The 25,292-nt window shown below is 39.1% G+C and overlaps 1 protein-coding gene across 7 annotated transcripts in view; it reads left to right on the top strand.

Moving 5' to 3' along the window:
• The window catches only part of P4HA1 (prolyl 4-hydroxylase subunit alpha 1), a 92,819-nt gene that overhangs the window by 8,700 nt on the left and 58,827 nt on the right, over window positions 1-25,292 (top strand). For 4 of the 7 annotated variants that reach the window (XM_060126125.1, XM_060126124.1, XM_060126120.1 and 1 more), the window contains exons 2-3: window positions 23,997-24,104; window positions 25,050-25,146. In XM_060126125.1, coding sequence (XP_059982108.1) covers window positions 24,029-24,104; window positions 25,050-25,146 — 173 coding nt within the window. In that variant the 5' untranslated portion in view covers window positions 23,997-24,028. Of the gene's footprint in view, window positions 1-20,957; window positions 21,321-21,730; window positions 21,750-23,996; window positions 24,105-25,049; window positions 25,147-25,292 lie in introns of those variants that run through there. The other 3 variants (XM_060126122.1, XM_060126121.1, XM_060126123.1) reach the window with 3 other exon arrangements.

The following is a 25,292-nucleotide window of genomic DNA, read 5'->3' as shown; positions in this document are numbered from 1 at the left end:
GTTTATTCCCAGGTAATTAACATATTTGTTGCTGTTGCAAATGAGATAATTTTTCTGTTGCTTCCTGTGATTGGTTCTTGTTTGTATGAGCAGGTCCTTTTCTAAAGGGAATGCTCTTTCTTTCTAAATGATAATTTTTCAAGTAGTATAGCTTGCTTTAAAAATTCAGTCTTTAATGAAGTTTCATTGAAAGCTATGCTTTTGGAATAGTTTGCTTCACCACATATTCCTTACTTAAGCTTAAAAAATCTAAAATGTATATTGTACAAGATTTTATTTTCCACTTGTATCCTAAGGGTGGTGAAGACACTACAGTTGCCTTTTCAGGACTTCCTCTGAAAATCAAAAATAGATGCAATTTGTTTTGGAGCAAAAGGGATCGATGGTGGTATTATGCCAACTAGTAGAGGTGTGGTTGATCGTTTGGATTTTGCTATCTCTGTCTATGATTTGAATTTGTCTCTTCACTTCACTGCTACTTTGACTTCGTTTTTTAGCTCACTTATTTATTTGTAGAAATACAAATTTTCTATTAAAAATGTTTATTAAAATGCAGAAGTTGAGCGAAGAGAATTGACTGTGATCCCAACTCTCAGATAGTTGTTAACATTTTTTGAGTTCTTTTAATTGCTATATAAAGTTTTAAACTTTTTACATATATATCCAAGTATATTCTTTAACTTAGAAATTAGGCTTTAAACTTTCCCATATTTATGTTTAGCACTCTCCAAATTAGAAAACAAACTAGTTTTAAGAGTTTAAGTCTCCATCCGTGGTGGCACAGTGGTTAAGAATCCGCCTGCCAATGTAGGGGACACGGGTTTGAGCCCTGGTCTGGGAAGATCCCACATGCTGTGGAGCAACTAAGCCCATGTGCCATAACTACTGAGCCTGCACTCTAGAGCCTGCAAGCCACAACTACTGAGCCCGCGTGCCACAACTACAGAAGCCTGTGCGCCTAGAGCACGTGCTCTGCAACAAGAGAAGCCACCGCAATGAGAAGCCCACGCACTGCAACAAAGAGTAGCCCCCATGTGCGGTGACTAGAGAAAGCCCGCGCGCAGCGACGAAGACCCAGTGCAGCCAAAAATAATAAATACATTGGAAAAAAAAAAAACAGTTTAAGTCTCTAAAGAATAGCTGCTTTTTATATTACTGCTGTTTTTTAATATTCTAACGAATATTTATTGATATTCATGTTATGAAATACATAGTTTCATTAATATAACCAGTTTATACAACCAAGAGAAAATACTGTAGATTATTCAAATGAGAAATGTATAGACTATGTTAATATTTGGAAATACCAGCATTTATAAGCAACAAGGAAAACATGTATAATTTAATGTTTACTTCTTTTCCTTCTTCCCTTCCACTGCCTCTGTCCACTTTCTTCTCCCACTCAAATTCCTAAATTATAAAGACTGTGCATTTGTTTGCTAGTAGATTGGGCTGCTTGGTCCTTCTCACTGCCTTAGCCCAGGGTTGAGGTTGCCTGGGCTTCCCACAACTCTCCAAGTCTTTTCTTTTTCCACGTCCCTTGAGACACCCGTGGCAACATATCCAGCTATTCTTGAGCTCTTGCCCCACATTCAAAAGTAACATGTCTTAAGTGTCTTCGATGCGTCAGGCATCATCCAAGGTACTTTCATCTGAAGTACTGCTTTTTTTTTTTTTTTTTTTTTGGCCGCGCTGCGCAGCATGCGGGATCTTAGTTCCCTGACCAGGGATCAAACCTGTGCCCCCTGCAGTGGAAGCACAGAGTCTTAACCACTGGATCACCAGGAAGTCCCTGCTGATTTTGTATTACTGGCTGGTGGTCAAGTTTGGCCTCATATTTGATACCTTACCTTTTTGCTTATTCTGCTTCCAGTTAAAGGGGCCACCAAATAAAAGTGGACATTATTGATGAATTTTACTAAATTGCGGGACTCTTAGTATCACTTATGGTAAATTTTTTTTCTACCCTGGGAACAAGAATCCTGAACTTTTATCCTGTATTGGGAAATGTATGCATTACTAACTAAAGTGTTTGAAATAGTTGAGAGGTATACTATACAGTTTAAAATACACAGTTTAAAAGTCAGTGAAGAAGGGCACCATTTTAATTATAAATAAGATTCATTTCTTTCTCAAATCTTCCCCTCAGCCTACATTTATTTTTAAAATGTTTCTCGTTTAGGGAAACTTGACTTTCCTAGTTGAAACAGAAACTTTAAACATTGAGTTTAACTTCAATTGTGAATCCAACTTAAATCTTTTTTTAAAAATTGATTAAAATCATATTTATTCTTAACTTTGTATCTCAGATATAGAAGTAGCATGTATTGGACCTCCAAAGTTAAGAAAAACATTTAAAAGATAATTGAAAAATATCACTTTCTGGTGCTAGGGAATAGAGAGGGGTAAATATATGAGAATTATTTACCTTGTTATTTAGTTTGCCTCTAAAAATATTAACAACAGGGTTTATGAGAGAAACTATATTAATTAGGACTCTGGCTTAAACAGAAATCCAACTCATATTAGCCCATAATGGAATATATTTAAGTATTGTGGGGATAGGGAGTTGTCTTAACAACAGAGTTGTCTTAACAACAGCAGGTCAGGAGTGTGATTAAACTTCAAGAATAACTGGAGAATGTTTTTTTCTGTCTCTTGTCTGTCTTCTCTGCGTTATTTGCTTCATTTTAAAACCTTTCCAGATAAGCTTCATTCATTGGTCCCTAACTTCTCCTGAGCTTTATTTATAAAATAGTTGAGGCATTCACAGAGTGCCTGCCACTTCTTTCTCAGTTTCATTTTTAAATTTTCCAGCAAAGAACTTTGAATGGCTACTCAGTCAGGGAGAAGTATCATGCTATATAACATGACTGGTAAAACTATGGGGATGAATTAAAGATAGACTGGGGGAGTAAAAAAAGGTAGAAGGGGGCAGTTTCCAGAAGAAAGAGTAGGGGTGGTTGTGGTGCCATATAGGGAAAAACGGGTATGTGTTTTTGAATACATCTTATCATCAGATTACTTCTGACAGGGAAGACTTCGAACTTTGGAAGAATCTCCAAAAGAAAACCTGTGTAGCACTTTCTGTTAAGGGCAATATCTTGATTTAGAAGTTTTCAACTAAATCCTGAACTGTTTTTCCATTGGAATGATGCCAAAGACTGGGTTCACTGCTCAGTTACAGAAAGTTGTGGCAAAGAGGCTAGTATGATTTCTGAGGTATTTTTTGTTGTTATTTTTAATAACAACTCTTTTTTTAAAAATTTATTTATTTTTGGCTGTGTTGGGTCTTCATTGCTGCACACTGGCTTTCTCTAGTTGCGGCGAGCGGGGGCTACTCTTCATTGCAATGCACAGCTTCTTACTGTGGTGGCTTCTCTTTTTGTGGAGCATGGGCTCTAGGCACACGGGCTTCAATAGTTGCAGCACACAGGCTCAGTAGTTGTGGCTCGCGGGCTCTAGAGCACAGGGTCAGTAATTGTGGTGCACGGGCTTAGTTGCTCCGTGACATGTAGGATCTTCCTGGACCAGGGATCGAACCCGTGTCCCCTGCATTGGCAGGCGGATTCCCAACCACTGCGCCACCAGGGAAGCCCTGATTTCTGAGTTTTTGATCAAAAGGTTGCTCATACCATTAAAGCACTCATCCATCGTATTTTAAGTGTGTACTAGAGATGCATCTCACTCTCTTTGGGAGCAGAAGTATGACTAGAATTCATGGAGTTAAAACAAATGGCAATTTACAGAGGGATAATAGGGAAGAACAGAAACATAACTAGTTCTATTAGTAATCACTCTTAGTTGTCTTGGAAAATCCATCCTGCTTATATGGTAGAGACATGCTGTCTTAATGTATATACTACATTTCAGTGGCCTGAATTAGAAGCCTGAATGTGTGTTGGTCTTTTGTGTTGACCAAAAACTGTCAGAAAGATTAAAGTCTAACACAGACGTCAGGAAAACCAACAGTTGAATACGGAATTTGTATGAGGAAAAATAAACTTAAAGCTGGAGCCCTCTAAAAGAAAGTTTGGAACAGTTGTGGAAGGTGTGGAGAGACTGACTGTTAGAAGGAGCCCTGTGGAAAATTTTTTGTGTCAGAGAAAGTTTAGATTAGAATAACAAGCATTTTTTAGTCCACCTTATTAATTTTTGAGTGATTTGTCTGGGAAAGACAAACTTTTTTTTTTTTTGCGATATGCGGGCCTCTCACTGTTGTGGCCTCTCCTGTTGTGGAGCACAGGCTCTGGACGCGCAGGCTCACTGGCCATGGCTCACGGGCCTAGCCGCTCTGCGGCATGTGGGGTCTTCCCGGACTGGGGCATGAACCCGTGTCCCCTGCATCAGCAGGTGGACTCTCAACCACTGCGCCACCGGGGAAGCCCAAGACAAACTTTTAAATGTTGCAACTTTTTTCTTGGAAGGAAAATGTTAGACCAAAATTTGGCTAATAGAATTATTTGCCAGATGCCCTGTTCTAGTAATCCACTGAATAACTTGAACATACAGTTCAGTGAATCCTGATAACTCAAAGTCGTAAACATTTAGAATGTAGCAGAACTGTTTTAAAATCTGTTCCCAGATTTGATTGATCTGTGAGTATGTGGGACTGGACTTTCCTGGAAGAGAAGGACTGTAGGAAAGTTTTAGATAAATAGTACACTTTGCAATTTATTTTTGTCCAGGTCTACCTGAGAATATGTTTGCCAGGTTGTTGTTGTTGTTTCCTTACAGTTTTAAAAATATTACATTCATGTATATCAAACATTACATGTAATATACATGTGTTATAAAAATTAGATAAAAAACACTCATGAACCTACCATCTAACCAAGAACCAAAATATTATCAGTAATTTATCCATACTGTTTTAGCACTAAATTTTTTATCAGTATAAATTTGTCTTTGTATCTTTGACTCTTCTTTGGCTTTGTTTTCTTTCCCCTTTCCTCCCCTCCCTCCCTTCCTTTCATTAGGTCCTCTCAGGGATCTGAGATTTACCTTTCTTTTAAAGGAGATTGCATCCTCTTTAACCCATTTAAATTCTATTTCAAGCTTGTTTGAGGGTTTAAAAAGAAAGTGTCTTACTTTTTTTTAAATTAATTTTTATTGGAATATAGTTGCTTTACAGTGTTGTGTTAGCTTCTACTGCACAGTATATCTCACTATTTTTAATAAAACCCTAATGTCTTTTGGGATGCTTTACTCTTAGTTGCATATAATGATTTGCTTTGCAAGCTGGTAACTGAATGAAGGTGGTAATAAATGGAAGTGAGACATCATAAGTAAAGAAACCATTGTGTTTTAAAAACCTGTGATTGATAAAGGTATGCTTGCCTATTAACATGTCACTTAAGGTTTCTGAAAGAATGTGGATTAGACATAGTATTAAAACAGATCAGGGCTTCCCTGGTGGCGCAGTGGTTGAGAGTCCGCCTGCCGATGCAGGGGACATGGGTTCGTGCCCTGGTCCGGGAAGATCCCACATGCCGCGAAGCGGCTGCGCCCGTGAGCCATGGCCACTGGGCCTGTGCGTCCAGAGCCTGTGCTCCGCAATGGGAGAGGCCACAACAGTGAGAGGCCCACGTACTGCAAAAAAACAAACAAAAAAAACAAACAAACAGATTAGAGGAAGCATTCCCTAGATTAATTAGAAACTCAATGACATGTTCCAAAAAATAATTTGAAGTAAAATATATTTTAAAGGCAGAGAGCGTCTTTTGTGTGGTTTCAAGGGATGGTTGTATCCTGTGGTTCTCAAAGTGTGGTTCCCAGAGCAGTAGCAGCAGCAGCGTCACCTGAGAACTTGCATAAATGATCTAGGTACCTCAACCTTTAGGTGATCTGATACAGCTAAAGTTTAGAACCACTGCTATGTAGGCTACCTTCATTTTTATTAACCAGCTTACGTTGCCATGGTAATTTGGAGTAATGCTGTGAGGGTCTGAACTTTCTATTGTAAGTGACAGAAATCCAACATGAACTAGTTTCAGAAAAAGGGAATTTACAGGCTCCCTTAGCTGAGTTGGAAGATTATTGGGATAGCTCACAGATTCAAAGCAGTAATTGTAAGAATCAGGACTGTGGAGCTTGTAAAGCTGTTTGTCTCTGTATAACTTTGTCCTATTTATAGATTAGGTTACTATCTATCCTTGTCAAGTGGGAAAGATGGTCACAGGCAGCAACAGATTCACATCCTCTGAACTTAGCAATTCAGAAAGAGCTGCTTTTTACCATTTCACAAGCCCACTCCTCAACTGTTATGTTGGTGGGAATGAGAGTCAATGACTGCCTTAGCCTGGGTCATATGTCTATTTCTGGGAGGAAGGAGAATAGAAAAGTATGCTACTCTGACAATGTACAGTAGCTCACTACTTGATATCTGGGTTGCTTTCAAATAAGCTTAACAATCTTTGAAGCAGAGAAATCTAGAGGTTTATAGAGTTAGAAAATGGGACATGCTCAAACGTGTTAGCCACTTTATTGTGTTAGAGTGTAGTTAAGCACTTCATTAAAGGCTTATAGTGCCATAATATGGAAGTTGATGTTTTAGGTTTATTATTTTGTATAGAGTTAATTTTTGTCATTATAAAAGTAAATATAATTAGAGAAATGCAAATCCGAACTACAGTGAGGTACCATCTCACACCGGTCAGAATGGCCATCATTAAAATGTCTACAGGGCTTCCCTGGTGGTGCAGTGGTTAAGAATCCACCTGCTAATGCAGGGGACATGGGTTCGAGCCCTGATCTGGGAAGATCCCACATGTTGCGGAGCAACTAAGCCCATGCGCCACAACTACTGAGCCTGCGCTCTAAAGCCTGTGAGCCACAACTACTGAGCCCACGTGCCACAACTAGTGAAGCCCACGTACCTAGAGCCTGTGCTTTGCAACAAGAGAAGCCACCGCGTTGAGAAGCCTGTGCACTGCAACAAAGAGTAGCCCCCACTTGCCACAACTAGAAAAAGCCTGCATGCAGCAACAAAGACCCAATGCAGCGATAAATAAATAAAAAACAAATACATTTTTTTAAAAAAAGGTCTGCAAATAACAGATGCTGGAGAGGGTGTGGAGAAAAGGGAACCCTCCTACACTGTTGGTGGGAATGTAAGTTGGTGCAGCCACTATGGAGAACAGTGTGGAGGTTCCTCAGAAAACTAAAAATATTGTAGAATTACCATATGATCCAGCAGTCCCACTCCTGGGCATATACCTGGACAAAACTATAATTAAAAAAGATACATGCACCCCTGTGTTCATAGCAGCACTGTTCACAATAGCTAAGACATGGAAACACCCTAAATGTCCATTAACAGATGAATGGATAAAGAAGATTGGTGTATATATACAATGGAATACTACTCAGCCATAAAAAAGAAAGAAATAGGATTTCCCTGGTGGCTCAGTGGTTAAGAATCTGCCTGCCAATTCAGGGGACGTGGGTTAGAGCCCTGGTCCGGGAAGATCTCACATGCCGTGGAGCAACTAAGCCCGTGCGCCACAACTACTGAGCCTGCGCTTTAGAGCCCATGAGCCACAACTACTGAGCCCACATGCCTAGAGCCCATGCTCTGCAACAAGAGAAGCCACCGCAATGAGAAGCCCATAAAGAATAGCCCCCACTCGCCGCAACTAGAGAAAGCCCGCACACAGCAACAAAGACCCAGTGCAGCCAAAAAGAAAGGAAGGAAGGGAGGGAGGAAGGAAGGAATTTCTGCTTAAAGAAAAAAAAACAACAATGAAATAATGCCATTGCAGCAACATGGATGCAGCTAGGGATTATCATACTAAGTGAAGTGAAGTCAAAAAGAGAAAGACAAATACCATATGATGTCACTCGTATGTGGAATCTATAATATGACACAAATGAGCCTATCTACAAAACAGAACACAGACATAGAGAGCAGACTTGTGGTTTCCAAGGGGTAGGGGGCTGGGGGAGGGAAGGACTGGGAGTTTGGGATTAGCAGATGTAAACTATTATATATAGGATGGATAAACAACAAAGTCCTACTGTATAGCATAGGGAACTATATTCAATATTCTGTAATATACCATAATGGAAAAGAATATTAAAAAAAGAGAGTCTACATACAAGTGAGTCACTTTGCTGTACAGAAGAGATTGGCACAACATTGTAAATCAACTATATTTCAATAAAAAAAATAACCTATTACATGATGAGAAAAAAAAACATTGAGTATAAAAGTAAATATACCCTATGACATCTGGAAAATGCAGAGAAATAGGAAAAAATCACCTAATGTTCTGCTCTCCAGAGACAACTACATTTTGGTGAATTTCCTCTGCATGTTTTCTTGCATAGTTATGATCACATTATAATGTTAATTTTTTAAAATTTTATTTTTTTATACATCAGGTTCTTATTAGTCATCCATTTTATACACATCAGTTTATACATGTCAATCCCAGTCTCCCAATTTATCACACCACCACCACCACCCCTACCACTTTCCCCCCTTGGTGTCCATACGTTTGTTCTCTACATCTGTGTCTCAGTTTCTGCCCTGCAAACCGGTTCATCTGTACCATTTTTCTAGGTTCCACATATATGCGTTAATATGCGATATCTGTTTTTCTCTGTCTGACTCACTTCATTCTGTATGACAGTCTCTAGATGCATCCACGTCTCTACAAATGACCCAATTTCGTTCCTTTTTATGGCTGAGTAATATTCCATTGTATATATGTACCACATCTTCTTTATCAATTCGTCTGTCTGTGGGCATTTAGGTTGCTTCCATGACCTGGCTATTGTAAATAGTGCTACAGTGAACATTGAGGTGCATGTGTCTTTTTGAATTATGGTTTTCTCTGGGTATATGCCCAGTAGTGGGATTGCTGGGTCATATGGTAATTCTATTTTTAGTTTTTTAAGAACCTCCATACTGTTCTCCATAGTGGCTGTATCAATTTATATTCCCACCAACAGTGCAAGAGGGTTCCCTTTTCTCCACACCCTCTCCAGCATTTGTTGTTTGTAGATTTTCTGATGATGCCCATTCTAACTGGTGTGAGGTGATACCTCATTGTAGTTTTGATTTGCATTTCTCTAATAATTAATGATGTTGAGCAGCTTTTCACGTGCTTCTCGGCCATCTGTATGTCCTCTTCGGAGAAATGTCTATTTAGGTCTTCTGCCCATTTTTTGATTGGGTTGTTTGTTTTTTTAATATTGAGCTGCATGAGCTGTTTATATATTTTGGAGATTAATCCTTTGTCCGTTGATTCGTTTGCAAATATTTTTTCCCATTCTGAGGGTCATCTTTTCGTCTTGTTTGTAGTTTCCTTTGCTTTGCAAAGGCTTTTAAGTTTCATTAGGTCCCATTTGTTTATTTTTGTTTTTATTTCCATTACTCTAGGAGGTGGATCAGAAAAGATCTTGCTGTCGTTTATGTCAAAGAGTGTTCTTCCTATGTTTTCCTCTAAGAGTTTTATGGTGTCCAGTCTTACATTTAGGTCTCTAATCCATTTTGAGTTTATTATTGTGTATGGTGTTTGGGAGTGTTCTAATTTCATTCTTTTACATGTAGCTGTCCAGTTTTCCCAGCACCACTTATTGAAGAGACTGTCTTTTCTCCATTGTATATCCTTGCCTCCTTTGTCATAGATTAGTTGACCATAGGTGCATGGGTTTATCTCTGGGCTTTCTATCCTGTTCCATTGATCTATGTTTCTGTTTTTGTGCCAGTACCATATTGTCTTGATTACTGTAGCTTTGTAGTATAGTTTAAAGTCAGGGAGTCTGATTACTCCAGCTCTGTTTTTTTCCCTCAAGACTGCTTTGGCTATTCAGGGTCTTTTGTGTCTCCATACAAATTTTAGGATTTTTTGTTCTAGTTCTGTGAAAAAATGCCATTGGTAATTTGATAGGGATTGCATTGAATCTGTAGATTGTTTTGGGTAGTATAGTTATTTTCACAATATTGATTCTTCCAATCCAAGAACATGGTATGTCTCTCCATATGTTGGTATAATCTTTAATTTCTTTCATCAGTGTCTTATAGTTTTCTGCATACAGGTCTTTTGTCTCCCTAGGTAGGTTTATTCCTAGGTATGTTATTCTTTTTGTTGCAGTGGTAAATGGGAGTGTTTCCTTAATTTCTCTTTCAGATTTTTCATCATTTGTGTATAGTAATGCAAGAGATTTCTGTGCATTAATTTTGTATCCTGCAACTTTACCAAATTCATTGATTAGCTCTAGTTTTCTGGAGGCATCTTTAGGATTCTCTATGTATAGTATCATGTCATCTGCAAACAGTGACAGTTTTACTTCTTCTTTTCCAATTTGTATTTCTTTTATTTCTTTTTCTTCTCTGATTGTTGTGGCTAGGACTTCCAAAACTATGTTGAATAATAGTGGCAAGAGTGGACATCCCTGTCTTGTTCCTGATCTTAGAGGAAATGCTTTCAGTTTTTCACCATTGAGAATGATGTTTGCTGTGGGTTTGTCGTATATGGCCATTATTATGTTGAGGTAGGTTCCCTCTCTGCCCACTTTCTGGAGAGTTCCTATCATATATTGTTGAATTTTGTCAAAAGCTTTTTCTGCATCTATTGAGATGATCATATGGTTTTTCTTCTTCAGTTTAATATGGTGTATTGCATTGATTGATTTGCGTATATTGAAGAATCCTTGCATCACTGGGATAAATCCCACTTGATCATGGTGTAGGATCCTTTTAACGTGTTGTTGGATTCCGTTTGCTAGTATTTTGTTGAGGATTTTTGTATCTATATTCATCAGTGATATTGGTCTATAATTTTCTTTTTTTTTTAGTATCTTTGTCTGGTTTTGGTGTCAGGGTGATGGTGGCCTCATAGAATGAGTTTGGGAGTGTTCCTCCCTCTGCAATTTCTTGGAAGAGTTTAAGAACGATGGGTGTTAGCTCTTCTCTAATGTGTGATAGCATTCACCTGTGAAGCCATCTGTTCCTGGACTTTAGTTTGTTGGAAGATTTTTAATCACAGTTTCAATTTCATTACTTGTGATTGGTCTGTTCATATTTTCTATTTCTTCCTGGTTCAGTATTGGAAGGTTATACCTTTCTAAGAATTTGTCCATTTCTTCCAGGTTGTCCATATTATTGGCATAGAGTTGCTTGTAGTAGTCTCTTAGGATGCTTTGTATTTGTGCGGTGTCCATTGTAACTTCTTTTTCATTTCTAATTTTATTGATTTGAGTCCTCTCCCTCTTTTTCTTGATGAGTGTGGCTAATGGTTTATCAGTTTTGTTTATCTTCTCAAAGAACCAGCTTTTAGTTTTATTGATCTGTGCTATTGTTTTCTTTGTTTCTATTTCGTATATTTCTGCTCTGATCTTTATGATTTCTTTCCTTCTGCTAAGTTTGGGTTTTGTATGTTCTTCTTTCTCTAGTTTCTTTAGGTGGACGATTAGATTGTTTATATGAGATTATTTTCTTGTTTCTTGAGGTAGGCTTGTATAGCTATAAACTACCCTCTTAGAACTGCTTTTGCTGCATCCCATAGGTTTTGGATCATCGTGTTTTCATTATCATTTGTCTCTGGGTATTTTTTGATTTCCTCTTTGATTTCTTCAGTGATCTCTTTGTTATTTAGTAATGTATTGTTTAGCCTCCATGTGTTAGTGTTTTTTACGTTTTTTTCCCTGTAATTGATTTCTAATCTCATAGTGTTGTGGTCAGAAAAGATGCTTGATATGATTTCAGTTTTCTTAAATTTACTGAGGCTTGATTTGTGACTCAAGATGTGATCTATTCTGGAGAATGTTCCGTGCACACTTGAGAAGAAAGTGTAATCTGCTGTTTTTGTATGGAATGTCCTATAAATATCAGTTAAGTCTATCTGGTCTGTTGTGTCGTTTAAAGCTTCTGTTTCCTTATTTATTTTCTGCTTGGATGATCTGTCCATTGGTGTAAGTGACGTGTTAAAGTCCCCCACTGTTATTGTGTTACTGTCGATATCCTCTTTTATAGCTGTTAGCAGTTGCCTTATGTATTGAGGTGCTCCTATGTTGGGTGCATATATATTTATAATTGTTATATCTTCTTCTTGGATTGATCCCTTGATCATTATGTAGTGTCCTTCTTTGTCTCTTGTAACATTCTTTTTTTTTTTTTTTTTAAATTTATTTTATTTATTTATCTATTCTTGGCTACGTTGGGTCTTCGTTGTTGTGCGCGGGCCCTCTCCAGTTGTGGCGAGCAGGGGCTGCTCTTCATTGCAGTGCTCAGGCCTCTCATTGCGGTGGCTTCTCCTGTTGCAGACCACGGGCTCTAGGCACGTGGGCTCAGTAGTTGTGGTTCGCTGGCTCTAGAGCACGGGCTCAGTAGTTGTGGCACACAGGCCTAGCCGCTCCGCGGCATGTGGGATCTTTCCGGACCAGGGCTCGAACCCGCGTCCCCTGCATTGGCAGGCAGATTCTTAACCACTGCACCACCAGGGAAGTCCCCATTCTTTATTTTAAGGTCAATTTTATCTGATATGAGTATTGCTACTCCAACTTTCTTTTGATTTCCATTTGCATGGAATATCTTTTTCCATCCCCTCAGTTTCAGACTGAATGTGTCCCTAGGTCTGAAGTGGGTCTCTTGTAGACTGCAGGTATATGGGTCTTGTTTTTGTATCTATTCAGCAAGCCTGTGTCTTTTGGTTGGAGCATTTAATCCATTCATGTTTAAGATAATTATTGATATGTGTGTTCCTATTACCATTTTCCTAATTGCTTTGGGTTTATTTTTGTAGGTCCTTTTCTTCTCTTGTGATTCCCATTTAGAGAAGTTCCTTTAGCATTTGTTGTAGAGCTGCTTTGATGGTGCTGAATATTCTTAGCTTTGCTTGTCTGTAAAGCTTTTGATTTCTCCATCGAATCTGAATGAGATCCTTGCCGTGTAGAGTAATCTTGGTTGTAGGTTCTTCCCTTTCAGCACTTTAAGTATATCATGCCACTCCCTTATGGCTTGTAGAGTTTCTGCTGAGAAATCAGCTGTTAACCTTATGGGAGTTCCCTTGTATGTTATTTGTCATTTTTCCCTTGCTGCTTTTAGTAATATTTCTTCATCTTTAGTTTTTGCCAGTTTGATTACTGTGTGTCTCGGCGTGTTTCTTCTTGGGTTTATCCTATATGGGACTCTCTGTACTTCCTGGACTTGGTTGGCTACATCCTTTCCCATGTTAGGGAAGTTTTTGACTCTAATCTCTTCAAATATTTTCTCGGGTCCTTTCTCTCTCTCCTCCTTCTGGGACGCCTGTAGTGCGAATGTTGTTGCATTTAATGTTGTCCCAGAGGTCTCTTAGGCTGTCTTCGTTTCTTTTCATTCTTTTTTCTTTATTCTGTTCCATGGCAGTGAATTCCACCATGCTGTCTTCCAGGTCACTTATCCGTTCTTCTGCCTCAGTTATTCTGCTATTGATTCCTTCTAGTGTATTTTTCATTTCAGTTATTGTATTGTTCATTTCTGTTTGTTTGTTCTTTAATTCTTCTAGGTCTTTGTTAAACATTTCTTGCATCTTCTCAATCTTTGCCTCCATTCTTTTTCCGAGGTCCTGGATCATCTTCACTATGATTGTTCTTTTTCTGGAAGGTTGCCTATCTCCACTTCATTTAGTTGTTTTTCTGGGGTGTTATCTTGTTTCTTCATCTGGTACATAGCCCTCTGCTTTTTCATCTTGTCTATATTTCTGTGAATGTGGTTTTTGTTCCACAGGCTGCAGGATTGTAGTTCTTCTTGCTTCTGCTGTCTTCCCTCTAATGTTAATTTTTTTCTTTTTCTTCCTTTTTTTTTTTTTTTTTTTTGGCTGCGTTGGGTCTTCATTGCTGTGTGCGGGCTTTCTCTAGTTGTGGCAGGTGGGGCCTGCTCTTCGTTGTGGTGTGTGAGCTTCTCATTGCGGTGGCTTCTCTTGTTGCTGAGCATGGACTCTGGGCGCAGGCTTCAGTAGTTGCAACAAGTGGGCCCTAGAGTGTGCGGGCTTCAGTAGTTGTGGCTCGCAGGTTCTAGAGCACAGGCTCAGTAGTTGTGGCGCATGGGCTTAGTTGTTCTGTGGCATGTGGGATATTCCCAGCCCAGAGATTGAACCCCGTGTCCCCTGTATTGGCAGGTGGATTCTCAACCAGTGAATCACCAGGGAAGTCCCTCTTTGTTTTTGTTTTTTTTTTTGCGGTACGCGGGCCTGTCACTGTTGTGGCCTCTCTCGCTGCGGAGCACAGGCCCGGACGCACAGGCTCAGCGGCCATGGCTCACGGGCCTAGCTGTTCTGCAGCATGTGGGATCTTCCTGGACTGGGGCACAAACCCGTGTCCCCTGCATCGGCAGGCGGACTCTCAACCACTGCGCCACCAAGGAAGCCCTCCTCTTTGTTTTGATTAGTATTTATTTATAACTTTCTGTCAGAGTGTAGTAGAAACAATCTCATTCAATACAGATTCCAGCAGGGTTGTATGATGTTTATTTTTTTTCAGGAGTTCTTTTTTTTTACAGCAAAATTGTGAGGATGGTACAGAGATGTCCCATGTACTCCCTGCCCCCACACATGCATAGTCCCTCACCAGAATGTCATATTTGTTAAAATTGATGAATCTACATTGACACATTGTAATTGCCCAAAGTCCATAGTTTAACATTACCCCTTTACTCTTGGTGTTGTAAGTTCTATGAATTTGAACTAATGTATAATGACACGTATTCATCGTTATGATATTGTAGAATATTTTCACTGCCCTAAAATTCCTCTATGCTTCATCTGTTCATCTGCCCTCCTTCCATTAACCACTGATCTTTTTACTCTCTTCATAGTTTTATTTCTTCCAGAGTGTCATATAGTTGGAGTCATGCAGTATATAGTAGCCTTTTCAGATTGACTTCTTTCACTTAGTAATACACATTTCTCTCCTCCATGTTTATTTTTCTAATGGCTTGATAGCTCATTTCTTTTTAGCATTGAATTTTCTGTTGTCTAGATGTATCACAGTGTATCCATTCACCTACTAAAGGAAATCTTGGTTGCTTCCAGGTTTTGGCTATTATAAAATAAGCTGCTATAAATATACATGTGCAGGTTTTTGTGGGGACATAAATATTCAACTCCATTGGGTAAATACTAAGGAGCATGATTGCTGGATCATATCGTAAGAGTATTTTTAATTTTTTAAGAAACTGCCAAACTGTCTTCCAAAGTGGCTGTACCATTTTGCAATCCCACCAGCAATGATTGAGAGTTGATGTTAATTTTTAAATCTTGTTTTTCATTTATTTATTTTTATTTATTTTTTTACATCTTTATTGGAGTATAATTGCTTTACAATGGTGTGTTAGTTTCTGCTTTATAACAAAGTGAATCAGTTATACATATACATATGTTCCCATATCTCTTCCCTCTTGCGTCTCCCTCCCTCCCACCTCCCTATCCCACCCCTCTAGGCGGTCACAAAGCACCGAGCTGATCTCCCTGTGCTATGCAGCTGCTTCCCACTAGCTATCTACCTTACGTTTGGTAGTGTATACATGTCCATGCCTCTTTCTCGCTTTGTCACAGCTTACCCTTCCCCCTTCCCATATCCTCAAGTCCATTCTCTAGTAGGTCTGTGTCTTTATTCCTGTCTTACCCCTAGGTTCTTCATGACATTTTTTTTTCTTAAATTCCATATATATGTGTTAGCATACGGTATTTGTCTTTCTCTTTCTGACTTACTTCACTCTGTGTGACAGACTCTAGGTCTATCCACCTCATTACAAATAGCTCAATTTCGTTTCTTTTTATGGCTGAGTAATATTCCATTGTATATATGTGCCACATCTTCTTTATCCATTCATCCGATGATGGATGCTTAGGTTGTTTCCATCTCCGGGCTATTGTAAATAGAGCTGCAGTGAACATTTTGGTACATGACTCTTTTTGAATTATGGTTTTCTCAGGGTATATTCTGGCCCTACATTTAGGTCTTTAATCCATTTTGAGCTTATTTTTGTGTATGGTGTTAGGGAGTGATCTAATCTCATACTTTTACATGTACCTTTCCAGTTTTCCCAGCACCACTTATTGAAGAGGCTGTCCTTTCTACACTGTACATTCCTGCCTCCTTTATCAAAGATAAGTTGACCATAGGTACGTGGGTTTATCTCTGGGCTTTCTATCCTGTTCCATTGATCTATATTTCTGTTTTTTGTGCCAGTACCATACTGTCTTGATTACTGTAGCTTTGTAGTACAGTCTGAAGTCAGGGAGCCTGATTCCTCCAGCTCCGTTTTTCGTTCTCAAGATTGCTTTCGCTATTCAGGGTCTTTTGTGTTTCCATACAAATTGTGAAATTTTTTGTTCTAGTTCTGTGAAAAATGCCAGTGGTATTTTGATAGGGATTGCATTGAATCTGTAGACTGCTTTGGGTAGTAGAGGCATTTTCACAATGTTGATTCTTCCAATCCACGAACATGGTATATGTCTCCATCTACTTGTATCATCTTTAATTTCTTTCATCAGTGTCTTATAAATTTCTGCATGCAGGTCTTTTGTCTCCTTAGGTAGGTTTATTCTTAGATATTTTATTCTTTTTCTTGCAATGGTAAATGGAGTGTTTTCTTGATTTCACTTTCAGACTTTTTGTCATTAGTGTATAGGAATGCCAGAGATTTCTGTGCATTAATTTTGTATCCTGCAACTTTACCAAATTCATTGATTAGCTCTAATAGTTTTCTGGTAGCATCTTTAGGATTCTCTATGTATAATATCATGTCATCTGCAAACAGTGACAGCTTTACTTCTTCTTTTCCAATTTGGATTCCTTTTATTTCCTTTTCTTCTCTGATTGCTGTGGCTAAAGCTTCCAAAACTATGTTGAATAAGAGTGGTGAGAGTGGGCAACCTTGTCTTGTTCCTGATCTTAGTGAAAATGCTTTCAGTTTTTCACCATTGAGGACGATGTTGGCTGTGGGTTTGTCATATATGGCCTTTATTATGTTGAGGAAAGTGCCCTTTGTGCCTACTTTCTGCAGGGTTTTTATTATAAATGGGTGTTTAATTTTGTTGAAAGCATTCTCTGCATCTATTGAGATGATCATATGGTTTTTCTCCTTCAATTTGTTAATATGGTTTATCACATTGATTGATTTGCATATACTGAAGAATCTTAGCATTCCTGGAATAAACCCCACTTGATCATGGTGTATGATCCTTTTAATGTGCTGTTGGATTCTGTTTGCTAGTATTTTGTTGAGGATTTTTGCATCTGTGTTCATCAGTGATATTGGCCTGTAGTTTTCTTTCTTTGTGACATCCTTGTCTGGTTTTGGTATCACTGTGATGGTGGCCTCGTAGAATGAGTTTGGGAGTGTTCCTCCCTCTGCTATATTTTGGAAGAGTTTGAGAAGGATAGGTGTTAGCTCTTCTCTAAATGTTTGATAGCATTCGCCTGTGAAGCCATCTGGTCCTGGGCTTTTGTTTGTTAGAAGATTTTTAATCACAGTTTCAATTTCATTGCTTGTGATTGGTCTGTTCATATTTTCTATTTCTTCCTGATTCAGTCTTGGCAGGTTGTGCATTTCTAAGAATTTGTCCATTTCTTCCAGGTTGTCCATTTTATTGGCATAGAGTTGCTTGTAGTAATCTCTCATGATCTTTTGTATTTCTGCAGTGTAGTTGTTACTTCTCCTTTTTCATTTCTAATTCTATTGATTTGAGTCTTCTCCCTTTTTTTCTTAATGAGTCTGGCTTAATGGTTTATCAATTTTGTTTATCTTCTCAAAGAAGGAGCTTTTACTTTTATTGATCGTTGCTCTCATTTCCTTCATTTCTTTTTCATTTATTTCTGATCTGATTTTTATGATTTCTTTCCTTCTGCTAACTTTGGGTTTTTTTTGTTCTTCTTTCTCTAATTTCTTCAGGTGCAAGTTTAGGTTGTTTATTCTAGATGTTTCCTGTTTCTTAAGGTAGGATTGTATTGCTATAAAATTTCCTCTTAGAACTGCTTTTGCTGCATCCCATAGGTTTTGGGTCGTCGTGTCTGCATTGTCATTTGTTTCTAGGTATTTTTTGATTTCCTCTTTGATTTCTTCAGTGATCACTTCGTTATTAAGTAGTATATTGTTTAGCCTCCATGTGTTTGCATTTTTTACAGATCTTTTCCCGTAATTGATATCTAGTCTCATAGCATTGTGGTCAGAAAAGATACTTGATACAATTTCGATTTTCTTAAAATTACCAAGGCTTGATTTGTGACCCAAGATATGATCTATCCTGGAGAACGTTCCATGAGCAGTTGAGAAAAATATGTATTCTGTTGTTTTTGGATGGAATGTCCTATAAATATCAATTAAGTCCATCTTGTGTAATGTATCATTTAAAGCTTGTGTTTCCTTATTTATTTTCATTTTGGATGATCTGTCCATTGGTGAAAGTGGGGTGTTAAAGTCCCGTACTCTGAATGTGTTACTGTCGAGTTCCCCTTTTATGGCTGTTAGTGTTTGCCTTATGTATTGAGGTGCTCCTGTGTTGGGTGCATAAATATTTACAATTGTTATATCTTCTTCTTGGATCGATCCCTTGATCATTATGTAGTGTCCTTCTTTGTCTCTTGTAAGAGTCTATTTTAAAGTCTGTTTTGTCTGATATGAGAATTGCTACTCTAGCTTTCTTTTGGTTTCCATTTGCATGGAATATCTTTTTCCATCCCCTTACTTACAGTCTGTATGTGTCTCTAGGTCTGAAGTGGGTCTCTTGTAGACAGCATATATATGGGTCTCGTTTTTGTATCCATTCAGCCAATCTGTGTCTTTTGGTGGGAGCATTTAATCCATTTACATTTAAGGTAATTATCGATATGTATGTTCCTATTCCCATTTTCTTAATTGTTTTGGGTTCGTTTTCCTTCTCTTGTGTTTCTTGCCTAGAGAAGTTCCTTTAGCATTTGTTGTAAAGCTGGTTTGGTGGTGCTGAACTCTCTCAGCTTTTGCTTGTCTGTAAAGGTTTTAATTTCTCCATCAAATCTGAATGAGATCCTTGCTGGGTGGAGTAATCTTGGTTGCCGGTTTATCTCCTTCATCACTTTAAATATGTCCTGCCAGTCCCTTCTGGCTTGTAGAGTTTCTGCTGGGGATTCCCTTGTGTGTTATTTGTTGTTTTTCCCTTGCTGCTTTTAATATGTTTTCTTTGTATTTAATTTTTGACAGTTTGATTAATATGTGTCTTGGCATATTTGTCCTTGGATTTATCCTGTGTGGGACTCTCTGTGCTTCCTGGACTTGATTATTTCCTTTCCCATATTAGTGAAATTTTCAACTATAATCTCTTCAAATATTTTCTCAGTCCCTTTCTTTTTCTCTTCTTCTTCTGGAACCCCTATAATTCGAATGTTGGTGCGTTTAATGTTGTCCCAGAGGTCTCTGAGACTGTCCTCAGTTCTTTTCATTCTTTTTTCTTTCTTCTGCTCTGCAGTAGTTATTTTCACTATTTTATCTTCCAGGTCACTTATCCGTTCTTCTGCCTTAGTTATTCTGCTATTGATCCCTTCTAGAGTATTTTTAATCTCATTTATTGTGTTGTTCATAGTTGTTTGTTTCATCTTTAGTTCTTCTAGGTCCTTGTTAAATGTTTCTTGCATTTTGTCTATTCTATTTCCACGATTTTGGATCATCTTTACTATCATTATTCTGAATTCTTTTTCAGGTAGACTGCCTGTTTCCTCTTCATTTGTTAGGTCTGGTGGGTTTTAATCTTTCTCCTTCATCTGCTTGTGTTTTTCTGTCTTCTCATTTTGCTTATCTTACTGTATTTGAGTCTCCTTTTTGCAGGCTGCAGGTTCGTAGTTCCCGTTGTTTTTGGTGTCTGTCCCCAGTGGCTAAGGTTGGTTCAGTGGGTTGTGTAGGCTTCCTGGTGGAGGGGACTAGTGCCTGTGTTCTGGTGGATGAGGCTGGACCTTGTCTTTCTGGTGGGCAGGTCCACGTCTGGTGGTGTGTTTTGGGGTGTCTGTGGACTTATTATGATTTTAGGCAGCCTCTCTGCTAATGGGTGGGGTTGTGTTCCTGTCTTGCTAGTTGTTTGGCATAGGGTGTCCAGCACTGTAGCTTGCTGGTCGTTGAGTGAAGCTGGGTGCTGGTATTGAGATGGAGATCTCTGGGAGATTTTCGCCATTTGATATTATGTGGAGCTGGGAGGTCTCTTGTGGACCAGTGTCCTGAAGTTGGCTCTCCCACCTCAGAGGCACAGCACTTACTCCTGGCTGCAGCACCAAGAGCCTTTCATCCACATGGCTCAGAATAAAAGGGAGAAAAAGTAGAAAGAAAGAATTAGTAGAAGTAGAAAGAGAAAGAAAGAAAGGAAGGAAGGAGGGAGGGAGGGAGGGAGGGAAGGAGGGAGGAAGGAAAAAAAGAAGATAAAGTAAAATAAAATAAGATAAAATATAATAGTTATTAAAATAAAAATAATTATTAAGAAAAAAATTTAAATGGACGGATAGAACCCTAGGACAAATGGTGGAAGCAAAGCTATACAGACAAAGTCTCACACAGAAGCATACACATACACACTCACAAAAAAGGAAAAGGGGAAAAAATCATAAATCTTGCTCTCAAAGCCCACCTCCTCAATTTGGGATGATTCGTTGTCTATTCATGTATTCCACAGATACAGGGTTCATCAAGTTGATTGTGGAGCTTTAATCCACTGCTTCTGAGGCTGCTGGGAGAGATTTATTTCCCTTTCTCATCTCTGTTCTCACAGCTCCCAGGGGCTCAGCTTTGGATTTGGCCCCGCCTCTGCGTGTAGGTCGCCGGAGGGCATCTGTTCTTCACTCAGACAGGACGGGGTTAAAGGAGCAGCTGCTTCGGGGACTCTGGCTCACTCAGGCCGGGGGGTGGGGGGGCGGGGAGGGAGGGGCACGGAGTGTGGGGCGAGCCTGCGGCGGCAGAGGCCAGCGTGACGTTACACCAGCCTGAGGCGCGCCATGTGTTCTCCAGGGGAAGTTGTCCCTGGATCCCGGGACCCTGGCAGTGGCGGGCTGCACAGGCTCCCTGGAAGGGGGTGTGGACAGTGACCTGTGCTCGCATACAGGCTTGTTGGTGGCGGCAGCAGCAGCCTTAGCGTCTCATGCCTGTCTCTGGGGTCCGCGCTTTTAGCCGCGGCTCGCGCCCTTCTCTGGAGCTCCTTTAAGCAGGCAGGTCCAGACTTTTTCCCGGACTCCCTCCCGGCTAGCCGTGGTGCACTAACCCCCTGCAGGCTGTGTTCACACTGCCAACCCCAGTCCTCTCCCTGCGCTGCGACCGAAGCCCGAGCCTCAGCTCCCAGCCCCGCCGCCCCAGCGGGTGAGCAGACAAGCCTCTCGGGCTGGTGAGTGCCGGTCGGCACTGATCCTCCGTGCGGGAATCTCTCCGCTTTCCCCTCCGCACCCCTGTTGCTGTGCTCTCCTCCACGGCCCCGATGCTTTTCCCCTCCGCTACCCGCAGTCTCCGCCCGCGAAGGGGCTTCCTAGTGTGTGGAAACCTTTCCTCCTTCACAGCTCCCTCCCACTGGTGCAAGTCCCGTCCCTATCCTTTTGTCTCTGTTTATTCTTTTTTCTTTTGCCGTACCCAGGTACGTGGGGAGTTTCTTGCCTTTTGGGAGGTCTGAGGTCTTCTGCCAGCGTTCAGTAGGTGCTCTGTAGGAGTTGTTCCACGTGTAGATGTATTTCTGGTGTATCTGTGGGGAGGAAGGTGATCTCCACGTCTTACTCTTCCGCCAGCTTCCCTTCGTCTCCTTGTTTTTCATTTAAATTTACAAGTAAGGAATATGTTCACTTTAAGTTTCTTGACATATAACACTATCAGATATTTTAAATTAAGTTGTTAAATTTGTTTAATTGTTCATTTGATAGGCAAAAACTGGCTATCTTATTTCAATTTTTTGTGTCCTTGAATACCAATGAGTGAGTTTTTGTTTTTGTTTTTTTGGGGTTTAGTTAACTATAGTTCCTCTTTTGTGGCTTTCTGGTTTATTACTCCACTTATCTACTAACATCTTAGTAGTTTTCTTACTGATTTGTAGGAGTGCCTTAAATGAGCTCTGTTTTCTTTAGTTTCCTAGTTTGTAGTTAATTTTTAAAAAACATACATAAACCTAAATTATTTTGTGTATATAATTCCATCTGGCTTTTGATAGGTTGTCTTATCATTTTTAAGTTTAAAAATTCTTCTCTCCTTTCAGAGATCCAATAACTTTTCCTTTTGTTTTTTTTTTTGTTGTTGATTATAACTCTTTATTCCATCTAGAATAAAGCAGTTTTCAAGCTTCTTTTTTGTAATTTCTGTAGGCTAATGGTTCTTGATTCATTGTGAGGTTTAAGGATGATAAAAGTTGACAGAAACTTTAGGGACAAAATATATTTTAGCAGTGCAAAAAATGATAAGCTCTTATCTGACAAATGTAAACTTTCTCATCAGAGTTAAACGTTTAGACAACATTTCTGATTAGCCTTCTGTTAGTACAGCAAAAGCATTTGTATTTGCTGGAAATAACATTTATTTATGAAGAAATTATGGCAGAAATCTGTTTAAACAGTGAGAAAATTCTAGACTGTTGAGACAGCCCAGGATTTTGAAAAAGTCTTGGGCTTTGGCAGGAACCCAGGAGAGGATGTGTCTGCATCTGCTGCATGCTAGAAGCCTTCCCAAAGAGTTACTGTAAAGCAGCCAAGAGAACAGTGTATTTCACTACTGTGTGGTTCTGGAAGTAACTGGAAGTTTGCAGACTTGAGGGAGGAGACTTAGGAGTACTTCCAGGAGGTCAGTGTCAGTTTCTGTGGTGACCTATTTTTAGTGATTCAAGTTAAGGAAAAGTGTTTTGTGTGTGTATGTGTGTAATAGGGAGTTTTCCAATGTGGACTTGAACCTGTTGCTTTAGAAGTCACTTGGGAAGAGTCAGAGGTGCCTGTACCAAAGAGGAATAGGGTGACAAGTCAGAATAACCAGTGGGTGTCTGTTATTGGGGCGAATAGTACTGCAGTTGTAATTTATTTTCCTGTAAGGTAATAAAGGAGAAGGACTTAAAGTCCATGTATGTTGTGGAGAAGGAGCAAGAGAAGAGTGCTAACAGGGCCTTTGGGAAAGCAGGGTAAAAAACTTTCTACTGGTTAGTTGATAATCTGCATCTGCCATGAACAATCCATTCCAGAAAAGACAGCCCTACGGGGGACAAAGCAAAAAAGACAGAAGGGCTTTGCTGCCAGGTTTTAGAAAAAAATGCCATAACTTTGTACTGGGCTAAGGATTTTTTACATAGAACACAGTAGATAAGAGAAAAAGCTCAGCATTGGACCCTTTGAGAGAAATTGCTAGCTTAAATCGACAGGGTTGGTTGGTATTTTTTTTTTTAATTCTGTACAACTTTTAAAAAATAAAACAGCTTTATTGAGATATAATTCATATACCACACTATTCACCCATGTTCATGCTTGCGTACTTTTTAGTACTTTCACAGTGTTCTTCAACAGTTGATCACCACCGTATATTTTAGAACGTTTTCATCACCCCAATATCTGCAACTTTTAATTGAACTTATTTTAAAATTTAAGGCCATTGCAGGGAAAAGATGGAACAAGTTAGCAATTTAGAGGATTAATCAGAAAGCTCTGAAACCTTTTTTCCCTTTAAGCATATTCTAACATTTTATTTTATTTTATTTTAAATTTATTTCTGGCTGAGTCGGGTCTTTGTTGCTGTGCGCAGCCTTTCTCTAGTTGTGGCGAGCGGGGGCTACTCTTCATTGCAGTGCGTGGGCTTCTCACTGCGGTGGCTTCTCTTGTTGCGGAGCACGGGCTCTAGGCATGTGAGCTTCAGTAGCTGTGGCTCGTGGGCTCTAGAGCACAGGGTCAGTAGTTGTGGTGCATGGGCTTAGTTGCTCTGCGGCATGCGGGATCTTCCCGGACCAGGGCTCAAACCCATGTCCCCTGCATTGGCAGGCGGATTCTTAACCACTGCGCCACCAGGGAAGTCCTCCTTTTTAAAAATAATGGCCATATTTCTCTTATAGGTGTGCGATCCTGTAAAAGTAAGCCTCTGAAGATGATCTGGTGTATTTTAGTTGTAGGGTTTCTACTTCCCCAGTCTTTGGCTGATCCAGGCTTTTTTACTTCAATTGGTAAGTCTTAATTATTTTTTGTTGTTTTTGCATTTAAAAATTTACATTTTTTAGTGTTTTTTAGATCAGTAAAAACCAATACATTTGTGTTCCCAGAGACTGAAACATTACTTCAGTCCCTTTCCCTCTAAAAGTCTCTCTCATTTTTAAATTCAATTGTTTTCTTTAAATTATTTTCTCTGATTACAAAAGGAATACATTTTCAGATTAGAAATTTATGAAAATTTAGAAAAGCATACCAAAGAAAATTCTCTGGTAATGAGTCCACCCAGCAAATCATTTAATGTATATACTTAGTCTTTTATGTTTTCCTATATACATACTTCATATGTCTTAAAAGAGAAGTTTTCTGTCATCTTGTTGACCAGTTCTACCCTCACATGATTGTGGAGCTAAATAAAACACAAACAAGTACTATAGTTATGAAACCTCATTTTGGGATGTAAAATGATGAGTTCTGTTTTCCCCTTATGCATAACTAAATATGGATATTTGAATTGCAGTTGAGAAGTATACTTTTTGTTAGTGTGGTCTTTGTTTATTGAATAAAAATTTAGTTCTAAGTAGTTTCAAAACCACAAAAAGGTGAGAGGGGAGGTAGGGAAGAAGAAACATTGATCCTTGGAAAGTAAGGTTTTGAAATTAAAAAATAAATTTTTAGATGAAAGACAATTTGTCGATATGGTCCAAGCTTGCAGAATTAAGTAGCTTGAAAATTTGAATTGGAACACATGATTAGAAGAGTTTCCGGCTTTATTTTTATTTATCTGGTTTTTAAAAAAGGAAAAAAAGAAAAAAAAAATGATGCTCTCTCCAACATATCTGATTCATGCCAGGTAAGTCCTCTCAGAATGAAGCATTCTCAATCATTCTTAAATTATTCAAAAATACTTGTTTTGACCAGTATGGGTATTTGATTACTTTCTTCCCTTTTTCTCCTTCTAGGTCAGATGACTGATTTGATCCGTACTGAAAAAGATCTGGTGACTTCCCTGAAAGACTATATTAAGGCAGAAGAGGACAAATTAGAACAAATAAAAAAGTAAGCAAAGTGTTTTACTTATTATGACTCTGATTCCACCTTCATGTTTTCTTGGTAGAGCTAAAGCATTCTCTGAGTGAAAGTGAAAGCCCTCTGTCAGTCTTAAAAGGCCAGTTGAAATGGCTAAAGTAGGAGCACAGAAAACA

This window comes from Lagenorhynchus albirostris, chromosome 16, assembly GCF_949774975.1.
Source record: "Lagenorhynchus albirostris chromosome 16, mLagAlb1.1, whole genome shotgun sequence".
NCBI lineage: Eukaryota > Metazoa > Chordata > Mammalia > Artiodactyla > Delphinidae > Lagenorhynchus > Lagenorhynchus albirostris.
The sequence above is the reverse complement of the archived record's forward strand: the minus strand, read 5'-3'. Positions and strand labels throughout refer to the sequence as shown.